Source organism: Echinococcus granulosus (genome assembly GCF_000524195.1).
Source record: "Echinococcus granulosus chromosome Unknown EG_S00109, whole genome shotgun sequence".
In the NCBI taxonomy this organism is placed as follows: Eukaryota; Metazoa; Platyhelminthes; class Cestoda; order Cyclophyllidea; family Taeniidae; genus Echinococcus; species Echinococcus granulosus.
Genome location: NW_020170489.1, coordinates 233,809 through 254,378, shown reverse-complemented (window position 1 = coordinate 254,378; position 20,570 = coordinate 233,809). Strand labels below are relative to the sequence as shown.

The 20,570-nt window shown below is 43.5% G+C and overlaps 2 protein-coding genes across 2 annotated transcripts; both read right to left on the bottom strand. All coding sequences in view use genetic code 11, as the record gives it.

Moving 5' to 3' along the window:
* Positions 1–349: 349 nt before the first annotated feature.
* On the bottom strand, positions 350–4,454 carry EGR_08535 (Pantothenate kinase 4; the record flags this gene model as incomplete). Its single annotated transcript, XM_024497784.1, has 3 exons — positions 350–470; positions 1,212–1,425; positions 3,722–4,454. The coding sequence occupies 3 exons, from the start codon at positions 4,452–4,454 to the stop codon at positions 350–352; spliced, it is 1,068 nt and encodes a 355-aa protein (XP_024347820.1).
* A 2,941-nt stretch (positions 4,455–7,395) lies between these two features.
* EGR_08534 (Cyclic AMP-responsive element-binding protein 3-like protein) lies at positions 7,396–20,100 on the bottom strand (the record flags this gene model as incomplete). The annotated part of the gene is made up of 8 exons (XM_024497783.1): positions 7,396–7,658; positions 9,082–9,289; positions 9,531–9,972; positions 15,913–16,106; positions 18,864–19,282; positions 19,359–19,844; positions 19,875–20,013; positions 20,047–20,100. The coding sequence occupies 8 exons, from the start codon at positions 20,098–20,100 to the stop codon at positions 7,396–7,398; spliced, it is 2,205 nt and encodes a 734-aa protein (XP_024347819.1).
* Between the last annotated feature and the right edge of the window lie 470 nt (positions 20,101–20,570).

Sequence of the window (20,570 nt, the reverse complement as noted above, 5' to 3'; positions counted from 1 at the left end):
TCGGACAGAGTAAGCCCATCGGTGCTGGAGGAGGGAGGCATGGAGCTGCGGGCGATGAGCGAAGTTGCATAGCTCTCCGACCAACATTTGGACGAGTGCTGTTGCTGTTTTTGAGGCACCTGATTGTTTGGTGACTGCGCTGCTGATGCCTCCCCTGTCCCCACGCCGTTGTATTGAGCGAATGTGGGAGGTTGAGAGGCCTTCATAAAGGCACCTACGGCACCAAGATAACCTTCGTGTCGCAGAAACATCGCTTTAAGTGCACCATTGGACCAGTAGTTCACGGCAAAGGAGATAACCTATAGAGACGGTAACTGCTAACAATGAGCCGTCTACTGGAAGATGTTTTTTAACCACTTTTGAAACGTGCCTCCATAGTGAGTCGATGACCGCGAATGAAGAAACCACCGAAGAGGATCCGTCGAACACCATTTTGAAGAGCATAAAGACACGCCAATTGACCAATGTTGCTAATAATAAGAAAAAATGATTGGATAAAAAAGTGGCCAATAGTCCTTACACCGACTACGGTGGAGGTAAATTCAGTCCCTCAGAGATTCGAAGCCTTAGACAATTACCGTTCGCATAAACATCGACAAGTGGTCAAAAATTACCGCAGAGGACATCATCCATCTGTCTGCATGGAGTTGTTTGTGGAGGCGGGTACTGTGATCAAGTGAGACTATCAAGTTAAGTTAAAATTTCTGAGATATTAGGGACCTAAATCAATCTTGTAATCCAATTGACAGCTGACAAGAGAAGTAAGCGATGAGGATGAGGATATGCGTTGAACTATAAAAGAGGCTACTATGGAACACTAGGAGAAAAAGCATTCATTTGTTAGGCGCTGAGAGGATGGAAGAGTGCTTTGATGGAGACTCATTCCTGAATCTTAGAAATGAAAGTGAGCGGACCGATGGAGTCCGAGCGAAGAAGACGGACAGACGAAGCAAGAGTGGGAAAAAACAGGCGGATCTAGAAAAAATGGTTAAATAAACATAAGGTGGCCGGGAGAATGAATCAAAAGCATCGAACAAATGGATTCCAACTGGATGAAAAAACGAAGAATGGATGGGTGGATCGATAGCACAACAAAGGATGATGAATAAATGGATAGACGGAGGGACTGGGTATGAAGGGGCCAACAGGCGCTGATAACACCGTGTATAAATACAATCACACAATAAGAGAGAAATAACCGACCCACTCACTTGCTAATGGCCACCAGCAACGCTTTGACCATATCCGCTGGCCTCCGTGTCTCGTTAGGTCGCCGTGCGGCCAAACCGAAGGAGCTGGCGATTACATCGGCCGCCAGGCCCAGTGACTCGTAAGCTCCGCCATAAATGTCCTTCACAAGCATATCCACCTGTCGATGATCGCCCTTGTCCGCTAACTCCAGCAACTCGTCGAAAGACATCTGACCTGTCAGACAAGGAGGCGAAAGCTTGCGAAATTTCAATGAATTTTGAAACCAACTTTTGTTTAATCTAGGACAGGAGTAGCACTCGCATGTTCCGCATTTTCAGCATTTAAATAAAAGGCTGCATATCCTATGTTCTTAAGAAATCGTTTTAAATCCATTTTCCTTTCTCCATTTTGTTTCCTCCAAAAAAGTCTGAAATTGTAAGATTAAGATAGAAATGTGCATTTTGCAATCCTATCGTTCTAACTTCGAGTTTTGTCCTAATTTTGTTTGGGTCCATTTCATCCCAGACTTAAATAAGATACTGATTATAAGACTCCTTCAAATCCATTTAAGACTATTTTTATCCTGGGATTTTTAAAGAAACTACCACCCTCCAAAATCTCTATCTTAGTGCCTCTCAAAAAACACGTCTTAATAGAATTCAAGTAGAACTTTCACCCAAGCAAGGTTACCACTTCCAAATCCAAGAGCATTTCGTCTGGGCTTCAAACGACAAATCTCCACACCAAAGTACTCCTGATCTACCAAAGCTCAACAGAGCATGTCAAACTCGAGCACCTATATTTTGCAAAGCGGAGACACCAACCGCTTCGGCCTCAGAGTAGAGGTCTCACAGAGCACATAGCTCTTCGTGATAGAGGTTAGAGAGGTCAAGCTCTCATCGATTAGTGCACCACGTAGGCATGTGTGGGTGTATTCGTTGGGTTGTCACGCCTAAGCCAGCTAGACGTCTCGTTTATTGATGGGTTAAACAATGTGCGCTGGCTAACACTAGTGGCATCATAGAAGGCTTGAACCCCACACAGTGGCGCCAAAAAATCAACAAGAGGGGTGTCAGCACCCAAAACCAGGCATACAATACTTTATAGAGTTACTTCAACCCAGCAGCGACTCAGCAAACCATAGATCAATTAAATACGATCACAACAGGCCCCTTGCGGTGGGAATTTCTCAGAATAGTCCTTCGGCAGAAGCGAGGTTAGACTTTTGTTTGAAACAGAGACCATTGAGCTTGGCTCAGACACTACTAATCAAGCGATCATACTTGTCTATTAATCCACAAGATAAGTAATATATTGGGTACGATCGTACTTATTAGAAGCGAGCCACGTATGTGACGTGTTTTTCATCAGGTCATGTCAACCAGTTGCTACAAATTGACTAAGGCAACCACATAGATTGGGCTTCAAACAACAAAAACGATCCAGGATGTTCTTAGTCTGGAAAAGATAACTGCCTGTCATGGATTTGGAGTTGCATAATATTGAATAGAAAACACGAATTGTGGGCTGATTCTCCTCTGAGGTCCTCGTAGTAAGTCTATTAAATGAACAACAATGGCACCACTACTTAAATACCTAATCCATTAAGCTTCCATAAACCACACAAGGGATGTTCATCCTATCATTCACTGAAAGAAAGCAACGGTAAGATTGAGTGTAACTAAAACGCAACAATTAGACAAAAGTGGACGTAAAAGCGAGCCCGACAGCTTGATATGGTAGAACCATAAGATACTCCTTTCAAGCGACAACACGTAAAGAATGTGCACGAGACTTTAATTAACTGGAGAAGCATCGAATCTTAGACTTAGTTCCAAGTAGGGAATATTTACTGCAAAGGAGAGGATCACCTACTTGTGATACAGTAAACCAGGACCAGTGGAAATAATCATTTCCCTAAAAATACAAATTCATATTAAAATGCAACAGATAAAACTACTTCATCATCAGCCTGCCCATAAACGTTATAGAGAAGGCGACCAACCTTAACGAGGTTACAATACTACAAGTATACTGAATGAACCAATGCAACAAACGCTGCCCAAATGCATAATAATGAAGTCAAACAACATATTTGCCTACGCGGATTCGACAGTCTCCGCAAGTCCTAATGCCATCTTAGCGGGATGGACCTTCAAGCATGCCTATAGACTCCCAGTACTTAAATACTCTAATAGCGAACCTCCAATAACTGTATGATTTACGATGATTCAAGGTACCACGACAAAGCTCGAATTCATTTATATGGCAATTAGGATGGATCTCGATTCAATCCCACCAGCCAATTACTGAGGCATGGGTGACGGTTTCGTAGCCGTTCAATACCGCTAAGCCATGGGAGGATAGTTTCCGGTAATAAGAACAAAATATGCAAATATCTCACTTTCAATACACATATGCGTGACGAAAAGGTGGCTTTTCTCTGCCTTTGAGGAAGAAAACGGCCAAAAATTGTAAAAGAAAACGAAGCAGAGCTCATAAATTATGGGAGCGAAAAAGCACAACTCACCACCAGCGAGAAGACTTCCGATTCCCCAAAAGGTTCCACCACCCAGTGAAGTACCGCCTACGCGTTTATAGGAAGCATCTGCTTCTACCTTGAGAAAACTCACTCCTGACCCAATGTTCACAAGGAGGAAGGGAGCGGTGTTCACCATGAAGGAAGAAAGAAATATCTGCGATGGCATGGCTCTCTTATCGTAGATGAACGCCTCATCAGGAATGTTTCGCAGCAAAAAGGTGCATCCTCGCACCAGGGAGGCCATCTCATCTTCCCGTTCGATTTCCACATCTCCCAGTTTCTCAAGGATACTTGGCATGTACTTAAAAGATCCACCACCGGTAACACGACCTACTAGACGCATGGATTCTCTACCAACGTCTGTGTAGGCTGGTAGGATGGTGGAACGGATAAATTCAAGACAGGCATCAATGTGACGCGTCTCGAACTTAGTAAAACAAAGTTTATGACCCTCATATTCGTGCTCTCGGTAGTCATAGAACTCAAAGGGACCGCAGATGGTTGAGCGACGCTTGGAATGAGGGTCCGAGAGTTCCTTAGGCACACAGACTTTGTAGCGAAAAGTGTGTTGGTAGGCGAGTTTGGCCAGAGAGCCGCCGATGTCTAGGGCGAATGCACACTCGATAACTTTATCGCGGGGGGATTGATTAACCTCTTTGGCCACTACGAGGTCGGTAAAACTGGAAATGTCAATGGGGGATGCGTACGCTGACTGCGTCATCAGGATTTGGGAATGCTAGAGAGCAAGCGCGCCTAAAGTTACGAAAGGAATTTAGAGTCTGACAACTTGTACGCGTCAAACCAACAAGTTACAAAGACACGAAGAAGATGAAACCTATCCATACATTCAGAAGCAAATAAGGACGTACCTGAAAAAAGTACTTTAGTGATAATAAGTGAACTTTGCACACAACGATAGTACATTATAAAGTATATGATTGGAGGATCCAAGAAACAAAGAAAAAATGGGCCGAGGACAAGAATATAACAATAAAGTTGAAGAGTTTATCCCAACATAAGGCGATATAAACAACACAAACCAGTCAAAATAATATCATGCGATACCCAACGCGACCTTCAACTGTGATCATTTAGTCCTTCTAAAAGTTGGGACTAGACATTTCTCCATTGACCCCTAAACAAACGAAATTGAGCCTTAATAAGGCATTAATGGTAATAGCAATAAATTGTGACCGAAAAGTTCAGGTCATAATACAGGTCCAGAGAAGGGACTGCACCAACTCAAACATTTGAAAATGACGATATCTCGCTGGTCCCCTAAGCCATTGGTGCTGTCAACTTTCTTTAAAGTATAATCCCAGCCTTTGTTGTTAAATGAAAATCCTATCCACGAATTAATGTAACAGGTACTTACAGGTTTGGAAAATTGTGTTTCCATTGTAGCTATTTAGGTAATTTAATTGCTTTGACACAACAACTCATTCCCATATCATAATTTAAAGGGAAATGGTAAACGGATTATCACTAAATGAAACTTAGTCTAAGGGACATCACAACGAATTAGCTTGTATGCTAATGTACAAAACAGGTTAATACTTTCATTAATTAAGTCCCAACCGGATCTATAAATATACACTCCATCAAAGTCTTTTTTAACAGGCGCAAGGATGAAGGAGAGCATTCCTTGTTTATTTCCGAGTTCCCTATTTAATCCCTTTTGTTCCTGTATTTTCAGTATTACATTATTTTCACCCTGATCATACTATCGTGATCTAATTTCCACTTTCTCAAATAATTATTCTGTTCTTGGTTTCGTTTATTTTTAAAGGTAATTTGGTCTTCCTCCCTTGGTTTACTTAACCCCTTATCCCTCTTCTGTTTCACGCGTACATTCTAGCCCACCTTGGTAAGTCTGCTTCAGGGCGGTCTCATTTGGGTACGCAAAATGCCCCAAAATACCTTGAGAAATGAAATGCTACAACACTTTGTGAAGCACACGGAAGCTGCTAACTTCCGTAGAGCGGCTGCTTACAAGTCCAGGAAAAACAAAAGTACGTTCGTGGCTCTTGCTGCGACTGCCTTCGCTGTTGGCTCCTGTATCCTTTATCGGACGTGTACGGTTTTACATTTCCACTTCTTATAAGTTTCTCATCAGTAGAATTCAGAAGACGGAATCTATTTTCGTGTAGATGTTCTCATTAATATTTGAAACTCTACTGTGTGTGGGTTCGTTAAATACTAAATCCGTATTTCGTGGTTAGTGTATTTGTTGACTCACATCTCTAAGTCAAAGTTATAAAGCTCTAAACTATTTACTAGGGTATAATATTTCCTGTTTGTATCCTTAGTTGATTGGTTATAGATCTCTTCTCCATAAATGCCGTGCGCCAAGGAAGATTTTTGGATGAGTCTTTTGACAAACTCCCGAACCCCAAGTAAATACCAACGACCACACTTCCCAGTCATTTTCTTGTGTCAGAGTTTCAGCTTGTATTATGCCCTCTACGTTTCTTCATATTTAATCGCCTTAAACTCGTATCTTTTGAAGATGGCTGCTTGATTATCCGTACGACTAGTCTTGCTTTCCAATAACTAGCCCTGCGTACTCCTGAAAAAGTCACGAACATCACGAAGTAGCTTCTAAGTTTATTTAAACTATTTGGCGCTTTTGAAGAACTCACACAGAGTCCAAAGTATACTCTGAGTGCAAGTTTTTTTTCAGTCGACGCATGATTGGTTATTTGGTGTCTTAAATCTTGAGTTGAAGACGATTGCGTTGATAAACATTTTCACCCAACTGAATTTATTTTTGTATACGCAAAACCAGTTCTCTCTTTGCCTAGCTAGGTCTGCTTTATTGTCCGAATGACCCCACTGATGTAGGCAGGATCGCATTTCTTTTTAAACCATCTTAAAGGGCTGGGTTTCCCTCCATCTCTCCTGGAATCACTTGCCTTGTGGTGAGAAAACTTGAGCTTATTCTGCTTTCTGATTCCTTGAGTCGCATTTTTTGCCCTCTAGCCGGTGCTATTGTGCTGAAATATCTTATCCTCATCACGACTTGGTAATTAAGTGAAACTTATTAAAAGGTGTTGGCTAGCTTTTGACGTGCGGCAGTAAGACTGTCTCACCCGTGAATTTTTGCGAACCCGTTGACGACCACAGGAAAATTTCAGTAGACATTCTTGCGTTCTTATTTCCCGATTACGTGCGAAATTGACAATGGGTAATGAAAATAATGCCTTTACCAATAATACATTACAGATTATAACGTCGATGATGATGAAGATACGAATAAACATAAGGGCGGAGCGTTCCCACTTTACAAAACGAATTAAATATAAGCACTGTAAGCAAGAAGGGAAGGGCAGAGGGAGCAGCGAGAGGATAGAGACAGTGGAAAGACGATACCCACACCACGATTCGAGTTAAAAACATATCAACTGACTTTTTGGGAAAAGTTAAATGCAAAACAAGGAGGGAGGATTGAAATTACCAGCAAAAATGACGGTTCATGTCCAAGGTAGCGGACTAGGCTTTTGGATACTTTACACGCAAGCACAGGGAGATCAGGACAGAACGATACAGTGACAGATAGGAACTCCCTCAAGTAGCTGACTGTTACCTGAAAGACCACGTAACCTTGGGCAGGACGGGGATTTTCCGCTTAAAAGATAGAAGGATACGAATTTGGAGGAAGATCATGCCGACAGCAGAATACCGTTGGCCAGTCCAGGAACGTATTTCGGTTGGACTACTGCCAGGACAAATTGATTTTGTACTGTGCTGTTGACCGCATTGACAAGTCGGTTGGTTCTAACAAGGGGGTCATTTTCAATCACTTTGGTGGCCTCCCTGTCGTCACGACACTCAGCGCCTGATTGGCCGAAGAAGTACTCCCACCATGTCATTGGCTCGCATTCGTCGAAGTCCTTTGCAGAGCCCAAAATGCGAGACCGGCTCACTGCGAGATTGGAGAAAGAACAAAGGAACTGGTGATCGATTGCACTGGGTACGTGAGTTGTCAAAACTGTGGTAATCAATTATCGGATTACCAGTGTACTTGGGTACTTGTGTCAAAAGATGGATTATTTCAGGTTGTACCACAATGAGTGTATGACAAGTAAGTGGATTAGTTGATAGTAAACTGTTGCGAAATGAGCAAAAACCTCAGGATACTAGCATAGCCTATTCACTGTCGGCACCACTTTTTTACCACCAAAAGGGACAGCAACATGATCGCCTGGCAAGTATTTGGTCTACAGGTAGCTAAATCAATTTCAGATCCACCCACTCAAGCGTTTTTCTCCGGATTGGTCGTTGCTATTCTTAGCTCTTTGAGGGGAACTGCTAGGTGAGATAGAAGCTCGCCGATTTAACAATAATTAAAAGTAATCATTAACTGTTCTATTTTAGACAGTAAGGGAATTTGCTGACTTTTGCTTAGTTCGTGCGACTGAGCAATTTATGGGGACTTGCTTCCAGCAGAGACTTTGGAAGAGTGGATTATCTCCAACACTTAGTGTCTCATTGTCATCACTTATGGGGCAAACTCATGAAGCAATTGGTTCACTTAATGAACTGTTAAAAGATGGCATTTGGAAGTGCTTTGACAAAGGCTCTGCAACAATGCTGGCGAAGTTCTATCGGACCCACCGAGGCGCGAATCCACGGAGCCGGGAGGCGCTTTTTCCAATGAAGTGCACCACAAATCGCTAAAGCACATGAAGACTCACTCGATAAGGAGAAACTTTGTGGTATTGACGCGCTCACACAAGAGTTTGCACGCCTTTCAGGTTATCAGGAGCTCTCACACTCCTACAATTAATGTCAACATTGGATTTTGTTCACCGTCGGGTAGACCTTGAAGGACGCAGAGAAAGAGACCTTGAATGGGCTAATAACACTCAACGTAAAGTTGTCAATCAAGTCTCCGTATTGACTTGCAAGCCGTGGTATAAACAAGAGGTGAACTCAGTGATCTCTTTTTCATCAGACAATAACCTTGAAAGAGCCTATGTGATTAACCGGCTTCCAAGTCACCAAAGGCCCACATTCGTGAAAAGCAAGAGTCGAAAGAAAGAGAACATTCTACAGACTGAGGTTTGGAGAGGTCTTCCATAGGATTTATAAAAATTGCTGATTTTCGAAATGCTGAAAAGGCAATTTGTCGGTAAATTAGTGCTGGTGTACCAAGAAAACGTGCAGTTTTCGCATTCAGCATGTAGTTTTAAGAAAGTATTTAAAAAATATACATTAGCAGGGAATTAATGTTTGTTTTTTGCAAAATTACTTCCCAGAATTTAGTCCATATTAACGCCAACTTCTATCGAACTTTTGCCTTTGTCCATCTGAATGGCCAATGAGAGACGGAGGCCCAAACTCACCTGGACTTTTGATACGGACCGCCTCTTGATCTTGTGAATTTTGCTCCTCCTTGAAGTAGGCTGCAGTGCGGGCCCACTCATGCATGCGGTAGATGGAAGCGGTTCCCTTCGTTACTTCTCGCATGTAACTCACATTGGGTCCTCGAGCGTAGTCTCCATCTAATCGTGGACCCATTTTCTGCGTCCTTGCCGTCCACGTGTATCCAATCTATGATAGACTTCAATTAGTGAATGCTAGGCCTTTTCTCGACTTAATTAGACTCGTGTATTTTGCGACGTCTGTGGGTAAGAATCAGACGCTGCACTAGTGGTAACAGAGTGGGATACGTCCGACGACTTTTGCGTCTTCGTAAAACATGACTATTTCTATTTAAGTTTCAACGAAGACTGCTGAATTAAGAAGGTATTTACTGTGAATGAGTAAGTCCTCAGAAATTCACGGGACCTACCTGATGCAACGAGCCAAATGTTGACAAGTCGCCCACAATGTGGCCAGAAGTGGCTAGCGCTTTGGAAGATGAGGATAATGCGGGGACGTATGACCTGGAGCCAGGGGATGTTGATGTGGAGGCATCAGGTTGACCGGCAAAAAGAGCCGCAAAGCAGGCTAAGAAAACCATCAGGTAGGCGGAGGAGGAAGAGGAGGATAGGGCAGTGGAAGGAGAAGTTGACTTTTTGGAACCCATGGAGGAGGCGGGACCGGAATTTTGTGATACTGACGATGGTGGTGGCGAGGAAGAAGAGGAGGACGTAGAATTGGCAGACGCGAAGGAAGACTTATTCACCGCTTGTTGAAGGTGACGCAGCTGACTCAAAAGGGACCGATTTGTTCCCTCCAAACCATCCAACCGGCGCTTTAAATCTGCATTCTCTTGAGCGTAGGCCTCCACTCTGTAACGCCAAGGCAACATTACATTCTCTAGCGGTTCGACCTCCACTCATTTCACTCGACGCCATGACGGGCGTCCAAGTCAAACGGGAACTTTTGATGTTACTACGATAAAAAGGGGTGCTACCGTGGCGATAGCACACATAAGGCGAACGTGATAGGACATTCAGCCGCTCATTTGTAGAAGGTCAGCGTTTCAAGGACGATGAAAGGGTCAGTGGTAATCCCGATCATGGTGGTTCTACTTCCAGCTTACCACTACAGCAACCATTCCTGAGACCATTTAATTCAGCGTGTGGAGCACCCGACCCTACACGCATGGCCAACGCCTAATCAAACAATTGTGCAGATAGCTTCCCGCTTTTGTCCAGTACAAAAGAGCTGAGTACTTTACCGAATTGGGGGATCATTTTAACGACGAAGGAGAGAGTCTTATAAATCGCATCAACACATGAGAAATAACCTGAGTGCCTCACTTTGCATCGTAATCCGAACGGTGGAAACGTGGGAATTTATCCCACACACCAATGACAGAGTGAGACAGAAGGTTCTAGAAGAGTTCAACCGTACTGTCCCAAATGATCGTGCCAAAACTGTTCTCTGGTAACTGAAGTTAGTGTGCAAGTGTGGTTTTCACTTCTTGGCTTTCATTCCTTTCTTCCACAAACTCCAAAGCACTAAATCGACTTTGCGCCTCTTCTACTCCTCTCAAAACATCTCCAGAAGGTAAGGTATGCTTCTAGCTTGAAAGCTGACTGTACAAAACGTAGACGGCTGAAAAACCTTGGGGGAGAGACGACTGAGCATGGATGCAGGGTTTACAAGAACCAACAGGTGTAAAGGTGCGACTGTTTAAAGCACATAGTGTGAAAACGGGGTGGTGAACATTGCTGAAATTGTACATCCAGCTACCAGGTTGCACCAGGTGCAAGCAAGAAACTAGGTAACCACAGCACCGGAAGTACAGTGCTCATACGGCCGTGGTGATTTTTGTATACGATGATGCTATCTCCGTTATCCGCATTAGTGACCGGTGCGGAGAAGTAAACATTGAAGGCGCCCTGAACAGTAAATGATGGTGGCTGCACCTCAGTTTATGTCGCCTAGGTTACCAATCCCGCGATTCTTTCAGGTGACCAAAAAACTTGTGTAATTTTCCGTGGAGCTTTAGTCTATCGGTATGGTACTCCTTGTTGTGCTCGCCACTCTTTTTAACGCCCGTCGAAGATGCGCTGAACTTAATGCGTGTGGGTCGAGCCCGTCTGCTCTACGGATTTAAATTCGTTTTCAAAGACGTAGAAGCTTGTAAAAGCTTGTCAAGCCTTTGGAGAAGGTGAATAAACCAGCTTCAGGAAGATCCTTTGCTCCTGATCATGAAGAATTGTGCGAGTGTCATCGATGTTTCACATGGGTGATGAAACATATCACTTGCACATGAATCAACTAAAAATGTCACAAAACCTAAGTAGGTGGGTGTCTCAAACACAAATTATTCACCTGCTCTTTACCAGTCCTGCCTTTTAAAGAGAATAGCCTGTTTACTCACGCGTACCACTACTGGGTGAAGCAAGAAAAATCGTTGGCTTATCCTCAAACCGTCCACTCTATCCACCTCACACCGTGTGTAGTGGATTGTGGGCGAAATTTTTCACTAAGACCTTGTTGCTGAATGAGATATTAGCCTTCAGAAGCAGGCAGAACTATTCAACCGGAGAACCTTACGCGGTGCGGCTCACTCGTGAGAATATCTCCAATTCGGGATGAGAGGGGGATAGCGCGTCAGAAACAAGGTGACTGAGGGCATGTTTTTGTCTCTAGAGAAAAAATTGTTTACATAGGTGAAATTCGCGTACTCGTGACTCGCACGAACACATGTGGTTACCTTATACCACCAGACTCGCATATCTTACAGCAAAATTTGAGGTAACTGGAATGTCACATTGATGCCAGTGCGATGACATAAGCCCAAAGGCTTGTGTACCCGTAGAGATGAGCCGGAGAGATCACGCCAATTGTTTGACAAGTACGGGTCGAATCCGACGATCAGTGAGTTGTGATGAGTCACACCAGCGAAAAACATAGAAGGATAAATGGCTTCCATTTTTGGCCAGACGGTCACACAAAAAGCCATCGATATAGAAGGAGTACACTCGCTACCGAATAAACCCCACAACCTAGGGGTTTTCACTCTCTACCTTGTCTTTTTCGGCCGATCCAATTCAATTCCCTTTGATTTACTGCGTGTCATGTGTGACATGCGGGCTCAGGTGAGAAACCCGGGGTGGCATACCTACGTGACCTATTCCAATTTACGAGATTCGGAGGTCCTTTCGGTGCGACAAAAAAATCATTGTTTAGCTTTCATTTTTGGCTCACAGACTAATGACATTTTAGCCTCCAAATAAAACCACCTATGCGTCTGGCCCGTCAGATCTAAAATAAAGGAACTTTTCGATGCATATTTCTCATTCTGCGCCCAGAAGTAAATCCGGCATTAAAAACAGCACTCCGTCGTAAGTAGCTCGCTAAGCACCACATGATATCTCTTTCCCCTGCCTCTGAGAAGGCAGCGATATTTGAACCGTCTTTTGATAAAGAACTGAGAGCGCATACATTTCGCTATTGCAAAGCCACACATTCAATGCATCAGGAGTGGCAGCAACTTGAAGGAGTTGCACATCATGCAAACGACCGGTGATGAGATCAGAAATGGATGACCTACGAATTGATTCAGTTTGACAAGGAAAAGAAGCTACCTTGATAAGTCCATAATCTTGGAGACTCCCTTTCCTTGCCTTCACAGCAAAAAATAGAAGTTATCGTGATATTAAGGTGGTGAAGTCACATGTTTCTATTGCATAATTAATCCAGAATCAACCGCATGACATTTACTGACCTCAGAAAACATGTTTGATGAGGTTGGGGGCGTTTTACTTTTCCATCTCGGTTCTTAGCGTTGGGTAGCAGAAACAAGACTATCTCTCGTATCCCACATAAAGAAGTAGTAAGGAAAAAGACGGGAGAAATGGCAGAAAAACTCTTCCCGCCTTCAGTATGATGGCTAAATACCAGCGTTGTGGATGCCAAGTCTGCCCTGTCATATGCACCAGTCATATCCGGCCCACATATTGTGGAAAAGCCAGTCCAGACAACTTTAATCGACAAATGCCGATGACAGCGGCAGCGCGTACACACAGAACAGGATGCAGTGATAAACGAGACGCCCTGTAAATTAAGCTGCCACATCCGAGAATAGAGATGTCTAAACAAGACTTCAACCATGTTCAGGCGAACATTTAAAATAATCCAGACGGCTCAAAGGCGGTAACCTCGACCGTGGTGTTGCCACTCTCACCCCAGCATTGCAGCAAATATGCCCGTAAATATTCAATTCGCTGCATGGAAAACCTAATCCTGCCTTCATAACTAACCGACGCAAAACAAAACCGTTGCGTAGCGAAATTACACCAGAGACGATTATTTCTGTATCAACGAACCTGAACACTTGGTACACACCGACTGATGACGAGGGGAAACAGGCTACCCTAAGATGTATTCGCCATGCTGAAGCTTCTTTTCAGGGATAGATGCAGTAGGGAACTTTTCAACTCTCACAAATTTGTTCCCTTCAACCGTTTTTAAACAAACTAGCCTTGGTTTAGTTTAAGAACCTCTAATAGAATGCTACCTTCATCTGTTCTTGATACCTTCAAGTGACCGCAGTGCGATGAGGCTATACAATTCCACCTGCCAGGTCGTTTTAGTCAAGTTAGGTCAACAGTATCGAGGGTAACTTTTTGCTTTGCTATTGACACAACGGATCGATTCATTTGGAACATTAAAACCCCATTTGTTTAAAATCCACCACTCGAGCAAAGTACAGAGCGTGCACCATCCAATAAATGCATCCTTCAATCCATTCGGAAACGGCAGATGAAATGCATCCGCGTTCGCACTTTGATCCCGCCTTTGGATGGCCCGTATTGCGTCGGCTAGAGAATTGAGACTGCCTGCTGAAAGAAAACCTCTAATTCCGGCCCCAGCAGCATGACTCCATCGCACGATACTGCATTTATTTCTGCTTTTGAATGGAGCGCAAGCACTTGTAGTTGATAATGCCTCCACCTCCCACTTATCCACTAGCTTGGGGAATGCCGTTACTAAGTTATCAAGACAGCACCCACACAGCTGTGTGGCATTAATCACACTCCCATTCACAAGTGGTATCCCAGGGACTGAATTTTCATCGTCAGAGGATGTGAGAGAATGGGAGTGGGTGCGTGTGTGCGAATCTCTGTTTATAAAAGTGGTCCATTTGTAAAAAAAGGGAACAAACAGTTTGAAGACTTTTATGCTCTGATTGGTTACGAATCCTTTAATCACAAATAATTCCGACTTTGTAGACTTCACCACTTAATGTGATAAGTGTTTTTTCTGGTTAAAGCCATCACTTTTGTCCATAATACTACCCTATCGACCGCCTGACAGCCACGGGAGACACAACAGGAGCAGCCTCTTCAATTGCCACTCTCCGGAGTCTACAAACCAGTTTTAGGACCCTTCCGTAACCTAGTGGACGTGTGGAGCGCCCCGCACTCATTAGTATGGCAGAGAGCTTGGTCTCCCACATGCGACGAATATGCTAGTCCTAGTGAAACTATAGTGAATATGACCCTGTTAAGTGTGTGTCAAAACACCAATTAACGTTTTACCTTCACTAACATCTTCCCGTCTGCCTTCTCGATTATCAACCCCATCATTCCACAAATAAAGCGGTTCAGCTCGGCCTTGGATTCTCAGCTAAGTGTAGGCGTGTTTACACAACGCATTGGACACACATTCAACCAGTTCAATTGTGTAGAAGTAGAGTAAACACATTAATATTGACACTAGCACAAGAGTGCTAGTAATGCCCTCTCAAATGGACCCTAATCCCTCTTTTTTCGTCAAAATAAGTCGAAATTTGTGGTGGAATGGAAAGGCTTCCATAGAGTTATAGGGGTGGTGCAAAAAGCAAGATTTGGATGAGCAAATTTCTAAAGTGTACCAAAACTGCACACAGGAATTGCACGATTAGTGGACCATCTTGGATTTCTGCGTAGCAGTGAAATTTTAGGTGGGCGAGTGCATGTGTAGGTGCTTGTGTTGAAGGGCCGGGTGGTTGGGTGGATGAGTGGGTAGATGCTTTTCTAAAGCCAACCGCACCAAAAGAACAAGACACAACAAACTCACGAGATGAAATGCAAATGCCTGATTGCAATATACCACCTCAACAGAAAACCATAACGCTCTAGATAGACGATTGGGGAGGGTAAGAGTAGTCTAGGATGGCAGTTCTTTCAATGTTGATCCAAACGGGATATTAATGGATTAGTTTCGTCAGAATTCACAAGACAAGTCGGTCCTAATAGCTAAGTGATTTTGTGTTGATTTTCCTCATCAAATACATAAAGACGAGGATAAATTACCATGAAATTCTGGAAATGTGAAGACTACGTGATCGAGGAACAACCGATATCTAGGAATGTCGTTATCCTAGAAGAAGTTGAAAGTGTGGATTTGTGAGAGAGAAAAAGGAGATGGTCAAAATTACTGGAAGGAACAAATCACCCCCCTCAGAAGTAGATGAAATGCGCGACATTTCGAGGGAATAGCTGATTGAATGGAAACCCAGGCACTGTTACTTGGTTGAGACAATTTTTTCCCCTTCACCTTACTGACAAAACGACGGCAACAGCCAAGTTTGTTTGTCCTGCTATGCTTCCATCGCCTGCCTTGCTGACTAACAACTGCACCGACAAAACTAGGGCAACACAAGCAAAAAGGGGATAGAGGGGATTACTAGGCAGCACACAACGGGCCCTTCAACTAGCCAATCTGGCGCAGACAAAATAGGACACACTGTTCAGGTAGGAGTAAATGCATCGATAGAGCCGACTTACCGTTTTTCCAGGGACTCCACATACTCTTTCTTTTTGCGCCGACTCTCCTGTGCACTAATCTTATTCTTAATCTTGCGACGAATTTTCTTGAGATTACGCTCCTCCTGTTTGGACAAAGGGAGACGTGTTGGGATGCTATAGCCTTCGGCCAATAACGTCCGCTTTTCCTCGTCCGTTAAAACGAGAATCCCCGCCTGAAAAATGGTAAAAAAACATGAGAAGTTAGGGTGGGTGGCGAATAAAATGCGGGCGAGATTTGCTCATCGTGGGTCATCACCATGACCCCGTCATGGTGGTTATGGCTACCGCCGCTACTGTGAGCCATCTGATAAGAAGATTGGCATCCCTTCGTCAAACGAAGCCTGGTCAAAATGTCAGGCTTAGCCGGAGACGTGGGTTGAGTAAATAGCCAGTAAAACGTTGTTACTCAAACACGGATAACATCTCTGGCCAAATACATCTTAGCGTTAATGAAAAATTGGAGCAAACGGCCACCGTGTAGGCTTAAGATAGGTTGGATGTGTCAAAAAACGTGTCAAAAGGGTCGAGATTGATCGCCTTCCTGGGCATTGTAGAAAGAACGAGAAGAGAAAAAAAATAAGATTCATGAATAAGTCCAGGATTTTCCTTTTACTTCCGACTACGTTGTAGACACGTAGTTGGTCCATGTTCAGTTCCACGCATTCATGCAAACACCAACCAATTCAAGGTAATGACGAACCAGGAGTAAGATTTAATTGGAAAGCGAAGCCAAATGGGTAGGTGGGTAAAATTCATTTCAGTAGAAAAATAAATGAGCGTTTTTTGGTGGAAAATACACAATCTCAAATCCCACCACCTTTACAACTAAGAAAGAATTAAAGTGATAAAAGAAATTCAGAAACACCATCAAAAACGATCGTCTGGCAATCTAACGCTAAGATTAGATTCTGTCAAGCTATCACCGATATCTGAGGATCTCCTAGGCTGTAACAGGAATCAAGCTGAGGGAGTAACGCTGGTTAGCCTCCGTCTTCATAAACTTTGCTCAACTCGAGTGAAAAAGGGGAAAACAGACGTTCCCTACACTGGCAGTGCCGAGGCCAAACCTTTATGTCCAACTTTGATGAGGTTAAGATGAGCACTCCCCACTTGACGATTCGAAACACTTCGGATGGCAGCAGAATTTCGCCCAATATTCGCATTACGGTCGATGAAATCTACTAGGGGCTTCGATACCATTAAATCATCCTCATTCCTGTTGAGCGAATGACTTCGTTACTAAGTTGGCTTCATAGACTTCTACGCCACCTAGATAACCAAATACATTCAGAGATAAGCTAATACGATGACCGTTAATTTTTGCGGCTCAGACATGGTGCTAAATGAAGCTCACGAAGGAAATGTAGAAATTCTAGTGCACCTTGTTTGCATGTGTGTGAAAGTAGAACCATGCACCACCCCACCTACGATGTTTTGGAGGAAATTAAATTTCTGGTCGTGTGGGTGTTCCGGTGAAGTAGAATCGATAGAATGCTGAGCCCTAATCTTCTGGTTCTTAGTCAGAAGGGATTGCCCCTTGCCCATTATAACAAGTCATTTACGATGGTAGGGGCGACGGTGGGTGAGATAATGCAACTGCTACGCACACGCACATACGCACGCGCGTACATGTGCAGCTAGGAGAAATCGATAAGCACGGCCACGCGCCGCTAGTCGGCCGAACTACCGCTCACCCGCCCGTCCTCGCACTTGTGGGTTGCACACACACACGCACGCACAGGTGACGGTGATGCCTTGCGGGGGCATTGCTCCTACACACCTGGCCGACGCAGCATCACTTACGCCAATGACCACTTGACCAAGTGCTTAAACCGTGGTAGAATACCCACTGACTGACCTAGATCGCCAGCGACCCCAGACAGTGGAAGTACTTTGGGGTTAGGTAGGAGAGGGCAACTACAGCACGTGACTTCAACAAGCGTAAATGACAAGAAAACTGACTAATTAATTAATTAAGTATTAGAAAAAATGATGAACTTCAACGTGTAGGTGTCGGATACACACGAAAGGGTCCTAGTGGGCCACTATTTTCCTAAGAATGATCATTTCAAAGACACTCCATTTCAGAGGGAAAAAAAATGGTTTATAGTGTTTTTCGAAAGCCAGGAATAGGTGTGGTTTGACAATCATACTAAAATGAAGAAATGTGATTATTTTCCAGCAAATTCCAACGTAGTTTAAACTAAAAGTGATTACAAAACCTGTTTATACTAATCGAGGTAAATTGCAATAAAGGTGGGCCTGGTTTTTTTATCACTTAATAAAAAGTAACACCAAATCCCATTATTAAATGTGCTAAAATTACAGGGCATAATGTTTTCTAATGGTTAGAAATATGGTACTCTGAGGTACAGTTCTAAGCACCTTACAGACATGAAAAAGATAAATCCCAGGAGAAATTACTTACACGTACCAATGAATCACCAGAACGAGCATTAATGATAAACAAAGAAATTAACGCAATAATTACTTAGCCATCGTGGTACACCGCAATAAATCTACACCAAGAATTCGCAACCACGGCGTGTTTCATCAGTAAATACATTTAGTCTTCAATAGTTATCTCAACTTGCTTTAGTAGAAGTGGATTTTTTTCTCGCTTCTTCAAAACCAGAAATGCAAATTGCGTGACAACGTAGCGAAGCGATTTAAATCGATCGAGGTCAAATCAGCGGTGTGTTTATATGAATTTGGCCATAAGAATGTAAACAAACTACGTCACAGGATATATAATCTATAAACCAGCCAATTCGGTCTTTGGGTAGCTTAGAATCTCGAAATTCAGAGACCTCGACAGAGGGTATTTTGAATCATCAAGCTACAACATTTAAGGTGGAAAAAATTTTGAATTTCGGAGTACACAAGTAAAAAGCAGCTGAGAGTGAGTTTAAAAGATAATCAAAACTAACCGAACTTTGGAATATAGTTTGTTGTCGATATGGCGCCGAGGAGTTACCCGTTCCATATCCGCCGGTGTAATCGCTATTGACGTCGACACCATAGCCGCTACCACTGCTCTGACGGCTGATATAGGAAGTGGGACCGTTATACCTTTCCGTAGTTGTGTAAACACTTCCTGTCGCTGGAGTGAGACGGATGGCCGATGTTGACGTGACTGAGGCTCCATTCCTTGCATTGAAGATAAACATTCCACGAGGTTCGATGCCGTCAGAAGGAGACTGCGGACTCCCGTCGGTGTCTGAACTGGCGTGAGAATCAGGAGTGACTGGGTAAACGACAGATTGCCTCTGATGTGCTGCAAGTGGTTTGATTCGAATGAACTCGTTGGCGTCTCTACGGAAGACCGTTTGATTCGCAGTTGGATGCGCTAATGAAGAGATAAAGGAAGAAAAGAAAGTTAAACGGAAGAAAGAGGTCTCAAACATACAAAATAGTCAGCTAACCATTGAGTGCTTTAATACGGGACTGTGGATTGACAGTTTGTGGGATACGACTGTTGGGTTTTTCCGTCTGTAAGATGAGCGTCTGTCCCTTCTGCAGGACGTAGTGAACACGATTAATGGCACTCGGGTTGGGCTCGTGGGGCACAATAGGTGGTGAAAATGCATAGGCGCATTTCTTAGCAGCAGGTACCTCTTCGAGCACAATATCCCCATAGGTAGAGCGTTTCGGCTGTTGCTTCTTGGAGGATGGAGAGAGTTGTAATGATGTGGCGAAGGAATCGGAATTTGATGGAGTGGAGCAATTGCTCTCTGTCTCCGGAGTGAGCCGGATTGTCTCTGGCGAAGTATCAGTTGAGATGGTTTGAGTGAAGTCCTCTTGGTTAGTGAATAAATCACCTTTAGGCGTGTGGTTTGATGAAGACGCGAATTGGTCACTTGAGTTATTTACTTCAACCTCATCACCTACAACAAGGTCATTGCCAAATCCTAGGAAATTAAGGCAGAAAATAAAAGTACCAAAGATATCCACATCAACGGGTTCAGACTTAGTCGTCGGCTTGGAAGTGATGTCCGTAAGGAGAGCATCTTCGAGGTCCTTTTCAGTTAAATCACTAAAAATGTCAGCCGGCCACGCATTTTCCATCCCCAGTGAACCCTGGACTGTAAAAATAGCATAAAGTGAACTTACGAGGGCCTCGTCATCTAACCCAGGAAATATGTCAGCGAGTTCAAGGGCTTCCATTGCAGAACGACCTTAAAGAACGACCTTCGTCCGTAAAAGCCGCGTTAAAAAGTAAGCGCTCATCGGGAGAACCCAACAATTCAAACGGATATTTAAATCTTGAGATAAGTCACAAACTGTTGCAAAACAGATAACTTTGCAAAATATCTTGCTGTCTGAAAGTATTTTTATTAGGCGTCCAAATACTTGCCTGGATTTGAAAAAAGTGTTTGAAAAAGTTACCCTTTTACTGCTTTATTTATTTCAAAATAAATGCTCTCGTAAAAATAGGTCGTTTGCACTAGCTCTGCAACAAGTAATAAAGGGTAAAATAATAGAAATCAAGTATCGAGTGTAGGTAGTTGGTAAGCAATGTAACTCCTCAAGACATTCCTAAAGGCGAAAGTGTACACAGTACTCGAGCAGAACATGTATGCATTCAACTCATAGAAGGAACAAAGGCCACTAACGTGGCTAGAAGGTCTATCTGG